Genomic DNA, 17,620 nt, shown 5'->3' on the forward strand with positions numbered 1-17,620 from the left:
CTTGAAACATCCTTCCAACTATGCAATTCACAGACCACTTTTCCTTCTGAGATTGCTTTGCTGGTTTCTTAAACTATTTAAACTATAACTGCTCAGTCATAGGCCATCTTTTACACTCCCCAGCTGATTTCATCCAACCATTGTCTTTAAATACTATTTGTCAAATACATTATTTCCAGAGACCTATTTTTAACATCCCTACCTTCACAGGCTTCTCAAATTTATCATGTTCAAAGCATCTTCTCCCCTAAAAGCTATGTTGCTACTTTCTTGTACCAATTCTCCCCACCTTTTTCATCACTATCCTCAGTTACTTATGTCTAATACCTGAATGACATCTTTAATACTTCCCTTTTTTATCCCACTTCATTGTGTCAGGACCTGTCAATTCTATATCCAAAATACTTATATAATTAATATACCCACTTTCTCCGTTCCCACTAACATCAACCTAGTCCAAATGACTATCATCTTTCTTAATGTAAGAAACCCCCCACCATTCTCCATTTAGCAGCCAAAGGTCTTTAAAATTGTAAACCGATCCCCTTTAAAAAAAAAATTTTAACAGCTCTTTTTTTTAAGATTTTATTTGTCACAGAGAGAGAGAGAGCACAAAGCAGAGGGAGTGACAAAGGGGGGGGCAACAGGCAGAGAGAGAAGTAGGCTCCCCACTGAGCCCAGGACCCTGGGATCATGACCTGAGCTGAAGGCAGATGGGTAACTGACTGAGCCACCCAGGCATCCCAATAGATTTCTACTCTACTTCCCAAAGGCTATATAAGGGCCTGTATTATCTTGCCTCTGCCATTTCGTCAGTCTCATTTTTTTTAAATTTTATTTTATTATGTTATGTTAATCATCATACATTACATCATTAGTTTTTGATGTCGTGTTCCATGATTCATTGTTTGCGTATAACACCCAGTGCTCTATTCAATATGTGCCCTCTTTAATACCCATCACCAGGCTAACCCATCCCCCCACCCCCTCCCCTCTAGAACCCTCAGTTTATTTCTCAGAGTCCATAGTCTCTCATGGTTCATCTCCCCCTCCGATTTTCCCCCCTTCATTTTTCCCTTCCTACTATCTTTTTTTTTTTTTTTTTTAACATATAATGTATTATTTGTTTCAGAGGTACAGGTCTGTGATTCATCAGTCTTACACAATTCACAGTGCCCACCATAGCACATACCCTCCCCAATGTCTATCACCCAGCCACCCCATCCCTCCCACCCCCCACCACTCCAGCAAACCTCAGTTTGTTTCCTGAGATTAAGAATTCCTCATATCAGTGAGATCATATGATACATGTCTTTCTCTGACTGACTTATTTTGCTTAGCATAATACCCTCTAGTTCCATCCACATCGTTGCAAATGGCAAGATTTCCTTTTTTGATGGCTGCATAATATTCCATCGTCAGTCTCATTTAAAGAAACTTTCTCACCTCCTACTGTCCCACCTTACCAGCCATCTTTAGGTTCTTTTGACAACAAACATAATTACTCCACAGTCCATGCTGTGACTTTCTACCTGTAACACTCTTCTCTCCAGTGCTCCACCATAGTTAACTGATTCACAGTTCACATTCTTTGAGTCTCCATTTAAACATGTAGAGAAGGCTTTCCTGACTGATCATTCAAGCTAAAGAAGGGCTCCCTATTACTCTCATAATCTCCAGGGTTTTTTTTCCCATTACATTTATTATATATTTGTAATTATTATATTTATAGACTGGTTTATGGCTTTCTCTTGTTAATTAGATTTTAAGCTTCACTGATAGGACTATACTATTTATATACCCAGTTCCTCATGGCGCTTGGCATTTAAGATGTTCAACAAATTTATTAAACAAAGTACTGAAATGAATCAACAAAAAAATACCTTGGAAGCAGCAGTGATCACCTAGGGGCAGTGTAGTATAAAAGAGTATTTATATTAAAGGGATAGACAGATGAGCCCAGAAAGGACAGTACTATCCACACTACTACTATGGCACTTTTTAGGCCATTTATATTATAGTATACATCTAATCTCCTGCATCAAATTATGAATCCCTGGAATGGACAGCTAGAATCAGTCTGATTATAAATACAAGTGATGCTACTTCTGACATTTTTAACTCTTGAGCAAGTTGCTTCAGTAAATCTAAGACTTAATTACAAAATTAGTGTAACTAAATCTGCTTCACAGGATGGCTACAAGGAGTAGATGAAAGAAACGCCTGGGTGGCACAGTCGGTGGAGTGTCTGCTTTCGGCTCAGGTCATGATCTGGAGGTCCTCGGATGTACCCCAATGTTGGGCTCCCTGCTCAGCGGGGAGTCTGCTTCTCCCTCTCTTTCTGCCCCTCCCCCTGGCTGTGCTCTCTAGCTCTCACTCATTCTCTCTCAAATAAATAAACAAAATTAAAAAAAAAAAATAAGTGAAATATGTAAAATATTATAGTAAATGTCAAGACATAACAAATGTTATGTTGTTTTTATCTCCATACATGGTAGAATCTCATCTGTCTCAGAGTATATTCTAAAGCCAGCAGGGCATAAACTGAATATTGCCAAATGGTTCTTTAGGTCTTTAAATCACCTATAAAATACAACATTTGTGGTTTTGTATATATACAGGGTTCTCTCAAGGTCCCAATACCGAAGTTTTTCCTTCTGAATTGAAAAGGACTGCTTTCTATGATTGGAACCCCAAATGAAGTTGTTGGATTATGTTTAGAGGTCATATTAAAATAAGAAAAACCACCACAACCACCACTGTTTTTGTTGGCTAGCCACATATATAGCCACATGTGAGTTAAAAATGAGCATGTGCGGGCGCCTGGGTGGCTCAGTCATTAAGTGTCTGCCTTCGGCTCAGGTCATGATCTCAGGGTCCTGGGATCGAGCCCCACATCGGGTTCCCTGCTCCACGGGAAGCCTGCTTCTCCCTCTCCCGCTTTGTCTCTGTCAAATAAATAAATAAAATCTTTAAAAAAAAAAAATGAGGATGCGCCACTAACTATATCTTCCTACAAGCCTAACAGGTACTCCACGAATGTTACATTAACAAAAGACCTTTATCAATTTCTAACTTAAGGTTTAAATATAAAAAATAAAACCCCAGGGGCACCTGGGTGGCTCAGTCAATTAAGTGTCTGCCTTCGGCCCAAGTCAGGATCTCGGGCTCCTTGGGTTGAGCCCCGTGTCAGGCTCCCTGCTCCGTAGGAGTCTGCTTCTCCCTCCCCCTCCCAAAAAAAAAAATAATAATAAATAAAATCTTTAAAAAAACAAATAAATAAAATAAAATCCCAAGAGTACTTGAAGGAAACCACTGTAAATATTTTTATCATCTTGGTGGAAAAAAACCTAAGCATGACACCAAAGACTGAAAGCCATAAAATAGTTTTTGCTCAAATAGATAAAAAAGTAAAAATTTTATATACTCCACCCCACATCAGTATAAACAATGTTAAAAAAAAAGGAAAATAACTGCAACATCTGAGGAAGAGTTAAAATCACTCCAAAACAGGGGCGCCTGGGTGGCTCAGTTGGTTAAGCGACTGCCTTCGGCTCAGGTCATGATCCTGGAGTCCCGGGATCGAGTCCCGCATCGGGCTCCCTGCTCAGCAGGGAGTCTGCTTCTCCCTCTGACCCTCCCCCTTCTCATGTGCTCTCTCTCTCATTCTCTCTCTCAAATAAATAAATAAAATCTTTTAAAAATAAATAAATAAATAAATAAAATCACTCCAAAACAAAAATCAGCAAATATATGCAGGCAAATTACAGAAGAATCAGTATAAGCCAACAGTCCTACCTGAAAACAATGTATGCAATACATCAAAGTGCTAGTGAGGATGTGAAAAATATGGAATTCATACACAGTGCTGGTAGGTGCATAAAATGGTACAACCATATTGGAAAACTCGCATTTTCAAACATGCACCTACCTTACAACCCAGCAATTTCACCTTTATATATCCAAGAAAAGTGCTTGTGTCCACAATAATACCTGTCCACTGACAAGTGAATGTATAAGCAAACTATGGTACAATTCATACAATGAAATACTATACAATAACTTAAAAAAATAAAGCCTCACTACAGAATCAAGCAATAATATGGATCTCAAAAAACATGTTAAGAAGCTAGACTACTTGGTACATACCATGTGATCCTATTTATATGAAGTTCAAAGACAGGCAAATCTAATCTATAGTTAACAGAAGTCAGAATAATGGTAACCTGAAGGAGGAAAGGTATTAATTGGGAAGAGTCTCAAGGGAAAGTTCTAAGCCAATAGAGATGTTATATAAATTTTGATCTGGGGTGCCTGGGTGGCTCAGTAGTTAAGCGTCTGCCTTCGGCTCGAGTCATGGTCCCGGGGTGCTGGGATCAAGTCCCACGTCGCGGGGGGAAGGGAGTGTCCCTGCTCGGTGGGGGGTCTGCTTCTCCCTCTGCCCCTCCTCCCACTTGTTCTCTCAATCTCTCTCTCTCAAATAAATAAATAAAAATATTAAAACAATTTTTTTAAATCTGGATAATGGTACCTAGGTAAAAATGGACTGAGCTGTACACGTATTTGAGCTTGGTATCATATGTAAATTATCCCTCAATTAAAAAAAAAAAAATCAACAAGACTACTTTTACCTGAATATTTACAGCAGCATTATTCATAATAGCCCAAAAGTGGAAACAACCCACCAAGTGCACCAAATGATGAATGGATAAGCAAAATGTGGCATATCCATACACATGATGAAATATTATCTTGTAGTAAAAAGAATGAAGTACTGATATATGCTACAGTATGTGTGAACCTTAAAAATACACTGTGTGAAAGAAGCCAGTACCCAAGGACTGAGGGTATGCAGAAGGCAGAGAAGGGGAATGCTAACAGGTATGGAGTTTCTTTTTGGGGTGATGAAAATGTTCTAAAGTTTGTGGTGATGGTTGCATAACTGAATATACTAAAAACCACTGAACTGGAGGGGGCACCTGGGTGGCTCAGTCAGTTAAACGTCTGCCTTTGGCTCAAGGTCATGAACTCAGGGTCCTAGGATGGAGAACCACGTCAGGCTCCCTGCTCAGCAGGGACTCTGCTTCTCCCTCTCACCCGACCCCAGCTCACGCGCCCAGGCTCTTAAAATAAAAAAGATTTTATTTATTTATTTGAGAGAGAGAGAGAGCATAAGCAGGGAGAGGCGGGCAGAGGGAGAGGGAGAAGCAGGCTCCCTGCTGAGCAAGGACCCGGGTCTGGACCCAGGGCTTGATCCCAGGATGCTGGGATCATGACCAGAGCTGAAGGCAGACGCTTAAGTGACTGAGCCACCCAGGCGCCCCAATAAAATCTTAAAACAACAACCACCACCACTGAACTGGATACTTTAAGTGGTTGAATTCAATAAAGTTATTAAAAAATCAACAAAACTAAACTATGAAAATAAGTACTTATTTTACTACTCTTCTAAGTCACTTTGCCTTCAAAAATAAACATGTACAAATCTAAAAAGTGCAACTGAGGAAAGAGTGTTACTTTCAGCCAGCTGAGCTAGACCAAGGGGTAAGAAAGAAAGGATGTTTCTTTTTTTTCCCAAAGATTTTACTTATTTATTTGACAGAGAGAGTGAGGGAGAGAGAGTGCATGAGAGCAGGAACACAAGCAGGGGGAGTGGGAGAGGGAGAAGCAGGCTCCCCACTGAACAGGGAACCCAACGCAGGGCTTGATCCCAGGACTCTGGGATCATGACCTAAGCCAAAGGCAGACGCTTAACGACTGAGCCACCCGGGCACCCCAGGAAAGGATGTTTCTGACAGCAGAAAGCACACAAGCAAATTCAACCCGGGATATCTATCAACTTGCCCCATACAAATTTCCATCTAGCTGAAATCCCTAATGCCTTCTATTCTCCCAAAGTAACAAATGGACATAAAGTAATACTAAATATCAGACATGAGATTCTCAAGAAAATTCTGAAGGAAAGTAGATTAGCAATCACCTAGGCCTGGGATATGAGATTAAACTGGAAGGAGGGATTAGTGTGCCTGGGTGGCTCAGTCAGTGAAGTGTCTGCCTTCGGCTCAGGTCACGATCCCAGGGTCCTAGGATCAAGCCCCGCGTTGGGCTCCCTGTTCAGTGGGGAGCCTGCTTCTCCCTCTCCCTCTGCCCCCCGGCTTGTGCTCTCTCTCTCACTCTATCTCAAATAAATAAAATCTTTAAAAAAATAAAAGTAAAAAAACTGGAAGGTGGGATCTTACTGGGATAATGAAAATATTCCAAAACTAGATTGTGGGGACGCCTGGGTGGCTTAGTCGGTTAAGCGTCTGCCTTCGGCTCAGGTCATGATCCCAGGGTCCTGGGATGAGTCCCATACCCAGTTCCTTGCTCAGCAGGGAGCCTGCTTCTCCCTCTGCCTGCTGAGCCCCCTGCTTGTGCTCTGACAAATAAATAAATAAAATCCTTAAAAAAAAAAAAAAAAAAACTGGATTGTGGTGATGGTGGTACAATTTGCTAAATCTAAAAATCACTGAGTTTCACTTAAAACAGGTATATTTTATGGCATGTAAATTATACTTCAATAAAGTTTAAAAATGAAGAAAAAAGAGATCATGAATCGATACAATTATAAAACAGAGATCAAATAAAGATACACATTAACTGTTCAAACAGGAAAACTTATACTTTTAAGCACTAGGTTATCTCTAATAACTTTCTGGCATTCTTGGGTATAGCAAACTATAACACATTTAAAAGAATTTTTATCACATAGTAACTACTAAATTTATTATATGTTGAAAAGACCTTCACATTTTATAGTAATTTAAAAGATAAATGTAAGTAAAAATATCTCTAGCATCAATCTTTATCACAAAAACTCCTAAAAATCTGAGTAATTATGGTATTATTCTCAACAGTTTGGGAAACATTGACATAGACCTCAAGATGCTACAATAAATCTTTTAGAGTATGAGTTAGAGTATAAATGTAAACTCTATTAGATGTTGGCACTAATTATAGGCCCTTCTTCAAGCTCCTAGTTTCCAGCAATCAGAGAACCAGAACTGAAGCAACAAATGGGTCATTATACATCATTAAGTAGAGCTAAAACTGCTAAGACTCAAGTTTAAAAGCTGCTAACCATAACACAAAACTACCTTTCTAGACAACTTCTTACATTCTCATTATTTGTCATTAACCCAGATAATTCAACATTCACCCTTAATCAATTTCATCAAATTCTTCAACAGCCACAATTCCATCTCCCTTTCCTTTACCTCCACTCCACCTACTGGTACTTAAAATGTGTCAGACACTACAGAGATAAAAGATGACTATAAGATAGGTTGGAGTAGGGGCGCCTGGGTGGCTCAGTCGGTTAAGCGTCTGCCTTTGGCTCAGGTCATGATCTAAGGGTCCTGGGATCTAGTCCCGCATCGGGCTCCCTGCTCAGCGGGGAGTCTGCTTCTCCCTCTGCCTCTGCCCCTCCTCTCCTTGTACTCTCTCACTCTCAAATAAGTAAAATCTTAAAAAAAAAGACAGGTTGGAGTATTACTAATTCTAACTGGACTAACAGGTAAAATTTTGAGTTAGATCCTAAAGGATTTAAACCCATCGAGATGGGGAGAAAAGATTTTTAAAAGGAAAAGAAGTATGGGTTATATATTTTTTTAAGGTTTTATTTGATTTGATTTGTCAGAGAGAGCATAAGGAGGAGTGGCAGGCAGAGGGAGAAGCAGGCTCCCTGCTGAGCAAGGAGCCCATGTGGGACTTGATCCCAGAACCCTGAGAACATGACCTGAGTGGAAGGCAGATGCTTAACGGACTGAGCCACCCAGGCGTCCCGAAGTATGGGTTATATTAAAGAGATTATTAAGAGAATGAAAGACAACAATGAAAGACAAAAACGAATAGGTAAATTGTGACCACATCAAGATCTAGTAAGTGGAACGTTTTTTTTCGAAATTTTTTTTTTTTTTTTTTTTTAAAGATTTTATTTATTTATTTGAGACAGAATGAGAGAGAGAGAGAGAGCACATGAGAGGGGGGAGGGTCAGAGGGAGAAGCAGGCTCCCCGCCGAGCAGGGAGCCCGATGCGGGACTCGATCCAGGGACTCCAGGATCATGACCTGAGCCGAAGGCAGTCGCTTAACCAACTGAGCCACCCAGGCGCCCATTTTTTTTCGAAATTTTTACCCAACAGCACCTAAGTGGCTCAGTCACTAAGCGTCTGCCTTCAGCTCAGGTCATGATCCCAGGGTGCTGGGATCGAGTCCCGCATCAAGCCCCCTGCTTGGTGGGAAACGTGCTTCTTTCTCTCTCCCTCTGCTGCTCCCCACTGCTTGTGCTCTCTCTCGCTTGCTCTCTTTCTCAAATAAATAATCTTTAAAAAAATTTTTTTACACAATCAGATAAGGAAGGTAAGGTTTTAAAGCAGTATCAAGGATGTAATTCTAAGATAGATGACTATAAAGCATCACAGGTAGTAATAGGCCTGAAAAACTTCTACACCATGGGCAGCCTTCCCCCACTCCCCAAAATAAGTCTAACTTTAGAAAAGAAAAAAATGAAAAATATACATACCCACATAAACAAATTTCCCTTGATCCTACCAACCCTTTAACCTACAGTCTTATTCCCATTCCCTTACCAGCATTCTACTCACTAACACTGTATTCAGAAAATTGCTTTCTCCAAGGTTACCAATATTTTAAAAGCTTTTCCCCCAAAAAAGTCTTCATTCTGCTTTAACCTCCCTCATTTAGAAATGTCAACCACCCTTTCTTTTTCTAATAGCTTTTTACTTATTACAGAAGTAATTCACGTTCACTAGTAGAAAATCTATGAAATTCATTTAAGTGAAAAGGAAACTACCCACAACCAACCTTCTTACTTAAAATTCCTTTTCTTGGCTCCCTCCTACTTTTATGCACAATTCTCCAGTCTCCTTTTTCCTGTTTCTCAAAGTTCCAAAAATGGGCATGGCCAACAGTGAAGCACTCCAGCACCTAAGTGGCTCAGTTGCTAAGCGTCTGCCTTCAGCTCAGGTCATGATCCCAGCACCCTGGGATCATTACACCTCTTGATCATACTCCCTTCCTCTCAATCTACCAAGAAAAATAACTTTGCCATTGTTGCTTTCTCTCCTAACTTTCAATTCCACATTCCCTATTGCCTGCTATACATTTTCTATCTGATGTTTACCAGCTCCTCAAACCCGACTTAAAACTTAAGTCATGTTTTCTCCAATATGTTTCCCCTCCGGACCCACATTTTTCAATATAATTACCTAATGTCAGTATCTTTCACAGCTAACTCTTTAAGAAGTAACTTTTTATTATTTCTCTCCATTGGAATGCAACCAAAAGAGCTTCAATTAGCTACTGTACTTTACACTGTTTATAAGGAAAAAGACAGGCATAAGGGCACTGTGACATCAAAGTACATTAATGAATACAACTGGATAATTTCAAGAGCAAAGGGATTTCTAACTTTTCTGTTTTACTAAAGAATTTGACAAAGACAGGGGTGCCTTGGTAGGGCAGTCGGTTAAGCATCTGACTCTTGGTTTCAGCTCAGGTGGTGATCTCAGTGTGATACAGAGCTGACAGTCTGCTTAAGATTCTCTCTCCTTCTCCCTTTCTCCCCTCCCCACTTCCCGCGCGCTCTCTTCTCAAACAAATAAATCTTAAAAAAAAAAAAAGAAGAAGAATTTGACAAATACTATCCCTATTTCATCTACATGAAATATTAGGCATAGTGAGGTTAAATTATCATAGTGATAGAATCAGGACCAGGCTTGAGGCTCTTCATTATGTCTTCCAGCTTTTCATTAAATAGTGGTTAATACTTAAAATGATTTTCAACCAAGGAGTTTAAAATAACTTCTTTTATTTATTTATTTATTTATTTATTTATTTATTTGACAGAGAGAGAGACACACAGCGAGAGAGGGAACACAAGCAGGGGGAGTGGGAGAGGGAGAAGCAGGCTTCCAGCGGGGCAGGGAGCCCGATGCGGGGCTCGATCCCAGGACCCTGGGATCATGACCTGAGCCGAAGGCAGACACTTAACGACTGAGCCACCCAGGCGCCCCTAAAATAACTTCTTAATTACAAATTACTTTAGGTAACCAAAAGAAAAAACCCACTTTATTTTTATTTTATTTTTTTTAAAGATTTTATTTATTTATTAGAGATCGAGCGAGCGAGAAACAGCATGAGAGAGGAGAGGGTCAGAGGGAGAAGCAGGCTCCCCGCTGAGCCGGGAGCCCGATGTGGGACTCGATCCCAGGACCCTGGGATCATGACCTGAGCTGAAGGCAGTCGCTTAACCAACTGAGCCACCCAGGCGCCCGAAAAAACCCACTTTAAATCAAACTCATCATTAATGTGCCACTGACAGAAGCGAACAGTAAGTAAAATAATATATACATCTACTATATCTGAAAAAGAAATTTTCTTATAAATATTAATATGGTGATATCTTTCTTTCAGATCTTTCACATGCTATGTCAATGAATAACTTCCTGTGTAAGAACCAAAGTATCCAGGGATTTTCCCTCTCCCAAATTCAAAACAGTATCTACTTAGAGATATTCCTAATTAAGGAATGTTACCTGCTCAGACCACAAACTATGGTCTGTCTTCCAAAAATATACATTATATTCTCATAAATATTTTGCTGAATTTCTAGACATGCCAAATTGTACTATAAACATGCCATGATTTTGCACCTTTCCAGACCTAACATTTTTATTAATTGAACGTTTCATAAGTCCTTTAATAAAACAAAATCAAATTCACTACTTACAAATAAAATATATCACTTACAGTAGTAATTGTAATCATCTGTGAAAATCCTAGAAGTGACTTAGGTAGTTTATGAATTTAAAAGGTAAACACAAAGTATCAAGAAACTTAGCAAAGCTAAGTCCACTTACTTTTTCACATAAAGCACGTGAGCAGCTTTTCTATCTATATAACCATTTTAAAGCACATTAAGCTTAGGAACTGAAGGTTTAAAAGGCTCCTAGGTAAGCCTTCTAATTCTACTTAGAGCACTTTTCTTGCTGCCAAGTATAAGAGGGGAAAGAATACTGATGCTAAGATCCTATCTGCCTTAAGCAAAGTCAGATTTAATAGTCTCCTTATCCAAAACTTACACACAGCTCTATTAAAAGTCCCAACCAGGGACGCCTGGGTGGCTCAGTCGTTAAGCATCTGCCTTCGGCTCAGGTCATGATCCCAGGGTCCTGGGATTGAGTCCCGCATCGGGTTCCTTGCTCGTGAGGAGCCTGCTTCTCGCTCTCCCTCTGCTGCTCCCCCCGCTTGTGCTCTCTCTCTCTCTGACAAATAAATAAATAAAAATCATTAAAAAAAAACCATCTTTAAAAAAAATAAAAAATAAAATAAAAGTCCCAACCACATGCATTTGTGAGGGCTGTGTGACTATGAAACTCCAGAAAAGCAGGAAATCATGAATTTCTTCTATCAACCACTCAGCTCAGTGCCTATCATAAAGACATTTACTATTAAATGAACCAAGGGGGCCTGGGTGGTGCAGTCGCTGAAGTGCCTGACTCTTGGTTTCGGATCAAGTCATGATCTCAGGGTCATTAGATTGAACCTGGTGTCAGGCTCGAGTCGGCTTAAGATTCTCTCTCCCTCTGCCCCTCCCCTGCTCTGTCTCTCTCTCTCAAATTAAAAAAAAAAAAAGAAACAGATTGGGAACCGTTCTTCGAAATAAACATTTCAAAAAAATTTTTCCTGACATTACATTTTAATTTATTTATTTGAGAGTGAGAGAGAGAGCACACAAGTGGGGGTGGAGGGGCAGGAGAGGAAGAGGGAGAAGCAGACTCCCCGCTGAGCAGGGAGCCTGATGCGATGTGGGGCTCGATCCCAGGACCCTGGGATCATGACCCGAGCCTAAGGCAGATGCTTAACTGACTGAGCCACCCAGGCGCCCCTACTGACATTACATTTAAAACTTCAGTTCAAATGTAAGCTTCATGAGAGAGAGGATTCTATCTTGTCTACAGTATCGGATCCCCAGCATAAAGACAGAATTTGCCATATGATAGGCAAATATTCTTAAAATATTTGAAAACAATCAGAAACAATTAGTTGTTTGAGTGTCCATTCTCAGCTAATACTCCAAGATTAAAAAAAAAAGTCTTCATCTACAGATTCTAGTCCCAATGGAGGTAAGTTCAAAGTCCATGAACTTTTAGAGTAGAAGAGACAGCAATCATCTAGTTCAAATAAAAATAGTTAAAATTTAAGGAAGAATACATAAAACTAGGTGTTAAAAAGGTGAGCTTTCAGTTTACAAAGTATCACAGAAGGTCAGAGTAGGAAAAGATGGCATTTAAGATGGGATTAATGAGATCTGTGAATAGGAAAACTTTTAGTTTTAGGTGATAAGAGCTTAGGAGGAGAGGTGGGCAGCATGAGCAAAGCTTTGTATGGAAAGGTTTCCACTGAAGAACACGGACAGTGAAAGCAGGAAGAATGCAGAAAGACTAATGTCTATTGTAATCTGCCAAAAACCTTCAGAGATGTCTTAACTTTATCTTATAAATGAAGAAACAAGTATTTCTGAGTGAGTGAGAGTAGGAAGTAGCAAACAGTCTCTGGAAACATAATTAATGTTGAATGAATGAATACCAAATGTCATATATTTTACAGTTCCAAAAAAAAAAATTTTTTTTTGTTTTTTTGTTTTAAAGACTTTATTTGAGAGTGAATGAGAGCGAGAAAGCACAACCGGGGTCAGGAGCAGAGGTTAAGGGAGAAGCAGATTCTCCTGCTGAGCAGAGAGCCCAACACGGGGTTTGATCCCAGGACCCTGGGATCATGACCTGAGCTGAAGGCAGTCGCTTAACTGACTGAGCCACCCAGGCGCCCCCAAACCAAATTTTTTAAAACCTTATTTCTAGATATACAGAAGTCAATTAATCTCAAAGCATATAATTTAAATGACAAATGAGATTCCTGTACACAAATCTACTTTAAAGACTGAAAGACATTTTTATTACACAAGTTCTTATTTCTCTTTGCCTACAACAAATATTTACTGAGAGTCCACAGTGTGCCAGGCACTGTGCTTATAATTGTGCCAATTTTCATGTTACAATAAGCTATCTACTAATGATTTCAGTGTTCAAATAGGCACTTGTGTTCCTTCTCCATTAGTGCTGATCATTTTCCACTGAAATATACAACACTATAGTTAGACTGAGACAGAAAATAAAATGTATGGCATGGTAGATGGGTTAATCAATTGGCACTTACGCAGTAATTCAAATAACCTGGAGAGAACTTAGTAGATGCCAAATACTTTCCTAAATTTTTTACATGCATCATCTCACTCAACCCACATGACACTATGACATACATACTATTACTACTTCTATTTTGTACGTAAGGAAAATGATGCTTAGAAGTTAAATAACTTTCATAACATCCCCCAGCTAGTACAGAACGCTTCAAGGTTAAAAAAAAAAAAAAAAAATCAAGTAACTAAGGGGGTTTTCAATTATGTTTCCAAGAAAGCTTGTACTTTTTATTGGTTTTCTCCAGTCTTTGAGGCAAAGCTTGTTACATGAAGATATTTCAAATTGGGAAATGACGACGTGATCAAAAAATGTTAACAGAAATTAGAAAAAAAAAAGGATCAAAATTCGTGCTATGCTACTGAGTAAGTCAGTGGGGAATACTAAAATTTATCTTTTTTTTAAAAAAAGATTTTATTTACTTGAGGCGGGGCACAAGTAGGGGGAACAGCAGGCAGAGGGAGAAGCAGACTCCCCACTGAGCAGGGAGTCCAATGCAGGGGTTGATCCCAGAACCCTGGGATCATGACTGGAACTGAAGGCAGACACTTAACTGACTGAGCCACCCAGGCGCCCTAATTTGTCAAAAATATCTGCCAAAAAGAGAGTCCTTACTGTGGTCTCTAGCAGTCTAATGGAACTTTCTTAATTTTATCTATATGTAATATTAAAAATATATAAATACTCTAAAAATCCTTGATTTGAGGGTGGTGTAACAGAGCTAAAGCCTGTATTATTATCTGCTACAATTAAGTAAAACTTAATACTGACAAAGAATTGTAGTAACAAAAGACAAAAATTCCTCACCTCGTGAAACTCAAAAATTATACTAGTGAGAATAAATAAAATATGTATGATAAACCAGTGCTACAGAGAAAAATAAATGAAGGGAGATGCAGAGTGTCTGGAGTGTTACAGTCAGGGGAACTCCTCAGTGATACGGAGATGGTTGAACGATGACAGAAGTGAGAGATCAAGTCTGGGAGATCACTGAGTAAAAGCGGATCCAAGCAGATGGAACAGTTAAGTGCAATCACTGTGAGGCAAGAGCACTTTGTTTTTTAACTAGCTGCACTATAATACTTTGGTAACATTTACAATTTTTACAGTTAGTGATTACTTCACTTACTGAAGAGATTCACTCAAATGTCAATCATCTTTTTCTTTTAACTAAATGAACCAAAATATAATTTCAGCTGAATAAAAACAGTATGGAATGACTGCTTCATCCTGTCTTACCCAAAGCGAGATGAGCCTGACAGAAATAAAATGTTACTTCCTCATTCTTACTACAGTCAAGCTTCTTCATCAAGACTTATCTAGGATCTATTTCCTAAATCAAGGTTTTGCCACAAAAAAAGTCAAAGCAAGTTAAGTATTCAAATAGAAGCACTTCATTAAAATGGAATGAAGACTAGAGCTGAAAATATTTTAAGAAAAGTTACCTTAGGAAAATTACAAAAAAATTAAGGTGGAAAAATTGTAAGAAATTTGCAAAATGTAAATAGCTAACAATCACAGAAATACAGGCTAGACCACAAATTTTCTTTGACAGAAAAGCAGTGTTCACTATTCTACAGTATTCCAAAACCCTAACAGAAGCTTAAGAGTTAAGTAAAAAATGCTATGAATATTATTTTGATTATTCATCTTCTAAAAATCAGCTTGTGAAATATTTACCCCAGGTCTCAATTACAAGATGTCAGTGTATATAACTAGACATTCAATACCTGCTTGAAGAATGAATGAATTTCAAATTTTTCTACAAGGGAAGCAACTCTTTTTTTCAAATAATTTTTAAAATTAATAATTACACACAGCACATTTAGTCAGAATAATAAAATCATGGTAGAGGGGCGCCTGGGTGGCTCAGTCGTTAAGCATCCGCCTTCGGCTCAGGTCATGATCCCAGGGTCCTGGGATTGAGCCCCTCATTGGACTCCCTGCTCCGCAGGAAGCCTGCTTCTCCCTCTCCCACTCCCCCTGCTTGTCTTCCCTCTCTCACCGTGTCTCTCTCTGTCAAATAAATAAAATGTTTAAAAAAATAAAAAATAAAATCATGGTAGAAATCACCATAACTAAACTTTTAGGGTGCCTAAACTTACACATGTATTAATACTTCATAAACAAAATAATGTTCATCTTAACCTGTGTCTATCACAAAACAAATCAAAATAAAAAGTGATCCGTAACTCCCTCCATAGTTTCATAATGGTTCAAAATGGGAATTTGTTTCAGCGCATTATTTTATATCTAAAAGAAATCTAAACTCCTCCCAAGGTGACTTTGAGCCTAAAAATTTGAGCATGGGTGGTGAGGGGTTGGGGCCTGGCTGGCTCAGTGGGTGGAGCATGGGACTTATGATCTTGGGGTGGTGGGATGGAGCCCCACCTTGGGTGCAGAGGTTACTTAATCATAAAATCTTTAAAAAAATTTTTTGAACATCACTCTTGTATGATCTAATAACGGTTGCATTTATATATATAAGATTAACTTTTTTATTTTAAAATAATTTTACACTTAATTTGTCTAAACTTTGTGGGTAGTCTTCTTAAAATGTAAGTTCCTTGAGGGCAGAGATCTCTAAAAAGAGCATTGTACATTGAAGATGTCCAATTAGGAATACTCCTGTGGCTTCTGTAAAGTCAATATAAATAATGTCTTTAAATGAGTTTCCTATCAGCTAAGAGGAGCATAAAATAACTGAATTTCTACTTTAAAGAGGGACTTCTTTTTCCGTTTAAAAATAAATGTACACTTAACTTCCCTAAAGCTTGCAGACTCAGTGGGATACCAAAAGACAATTATTAACTGGCATAGGAAATTACAGGGGTCCTTTTAAGAAGCCTTTAAAATACTCACTAAAATATAAAAAGTTACAGAAATTTAGAAACAAACAATGAAACTGAAGATAGCACAATAATATACCCACATATTAAGGCTGTTTTCCAAAGGGTGGTCCCCCGAAAATAAAGGGGAAAAAGGGAACCAATCCTCCGCGAGTTGATAAGGAACTTGGCACGTTTCAAGGCACCCTGCCTTACACTGTCTCACTTGACTGTCACAGCAACCCTGTGGCCTAATTTTATGAATGGGAGAAACTCAGCATCAAAAGATTAAGCGACTTGCCCAAGGTCAGTCAAGAAAATTAGTGGTTCAGCTCTACCTAGAAGGGTGCACTTCACCTGACACTTTCTACTACACATCGCCCTGCCTCCCCGCTGAGGCATTAGCGAGTAGAACAGTGAATCTACCCTCGCCCTGCCAAAGAGGCGGGGGCTTGCCTCTGAAAGCTTTCCCTAGCCGCTCAGTCGCAGAGAATAAAGTTGTGCAGATCACCGATCAGCCCAGTGAAGTGACAACCTGACAGGCGCAGCCCCCAAAGGACCAGCTCTGCATTCCCAGGAGCCCCTCCGAACCCGGCGCCAGCGAGACTGCTCCCGGAAACGTCTGAAAAACCTCCCAGTGAGTTTCGCCCCCTTCTGGGCGCGAGGAACGAGCTGGGAATGAGCCAGAGGGCGGCCGGCCACCCGAGCCAGCCATGTGTCCAGCCCGTCACGCCCGCCTCGCCTCAGCCGGCTCTTCATGCCTTGACCGCAGCCAGAGGCCCAGCTCAGGATCCGACGCAAAGGCTGCCTTGGCCGCCACCACCACCGCAGCAGCCTGAGGCGCCCTGGCGTGGCACTCGCAGTCAGGTCCCCGCCCCACCCCTCCAGTTGGGCCCCTCAGCGACGCCGTCCGCGCCTCTGGCCAGGCCCAGAGGGCTCGGCCTGCCACAGTCAGCCGCCCACCCGGCGTCCTTACTTCATTGAGCTGGCGCTCCGCGGCCTCACGCAGGGCTGGGTCCATGGTGCCCCGCAGGGCCTCGATAATGGTGTTGGGGTCCATCGTAGCGCGGACTCGGTCAAACCCGGGGCTCGGGTGCTACTGGGCCAGGAATAGCGCCGCTCACTGCGCACATGGACCCACCGCGCTCCGCAGCGGCAACCGGCGCGAAAGGAAAGAGAAGCGCCAAGGCCCCGGATAGAACCTCTTCGCCTCGGCGTGGAGGCGGGAGATGCTCCAGCCACTTCCTGTCGGCGCGCGCGCGGGGCACCTTGGGAGATGTAGTCCGCGAGAGCTTTCCGCAGCCCACGTGTCCCTGAACTGTCGCTCCTACTGACAAATCCTGCTTTTCAAAAAAGGAAAAATGTTCAAACTGCACAGGAAAAAATTAAAACAATCAAACGTAAAACATTTCCCATAATTATATACCCATATACCCATGGTGACCGAGAGGCGAATCTGATGCAATGTGTGATG

General features: G+C 40.4%; 1 protein-coding gene across 1 annotated transcript in view; it reads right to left on the bottom strand.

Annotated features, from left to right (window-relative positions):
* The window catches only part of IPO7 (importin 7), a 58,365-nt gene extending 40,961 nt beyond the window's left edge, over positions 1-17,404 (bottom strand). The window contains exon 1 of the mRNA XM_078059128.1: positions 17,123-17,404. Within this exon, the coding sequence (XP_077915254.1) occupies positions 17,123-17,206 (84 nt within the window). The 5' untranslated portion in view covers positions 17,207-17,404. The remainder of the gene's footprint in view (positions 1-17,122) is intronic.
* Positions 17,405-17,620: the final 216 nt, after the last annotated feature.

This window comes from Halichoerus grypus, chromosome 11, assembly GCF_964656455.1.
Source record: "Halichoerus grypus chromosome 11, mHalGry1.hap1.1, whole genome shotgun sequence".
NCBI classification, from domain to species: domain Eukaryota; kingdom Metazoa; phylum Chordata; class Mammalia; order Carnivora; family Phocidae; genus Halichoerus; species Halichoerus grypus.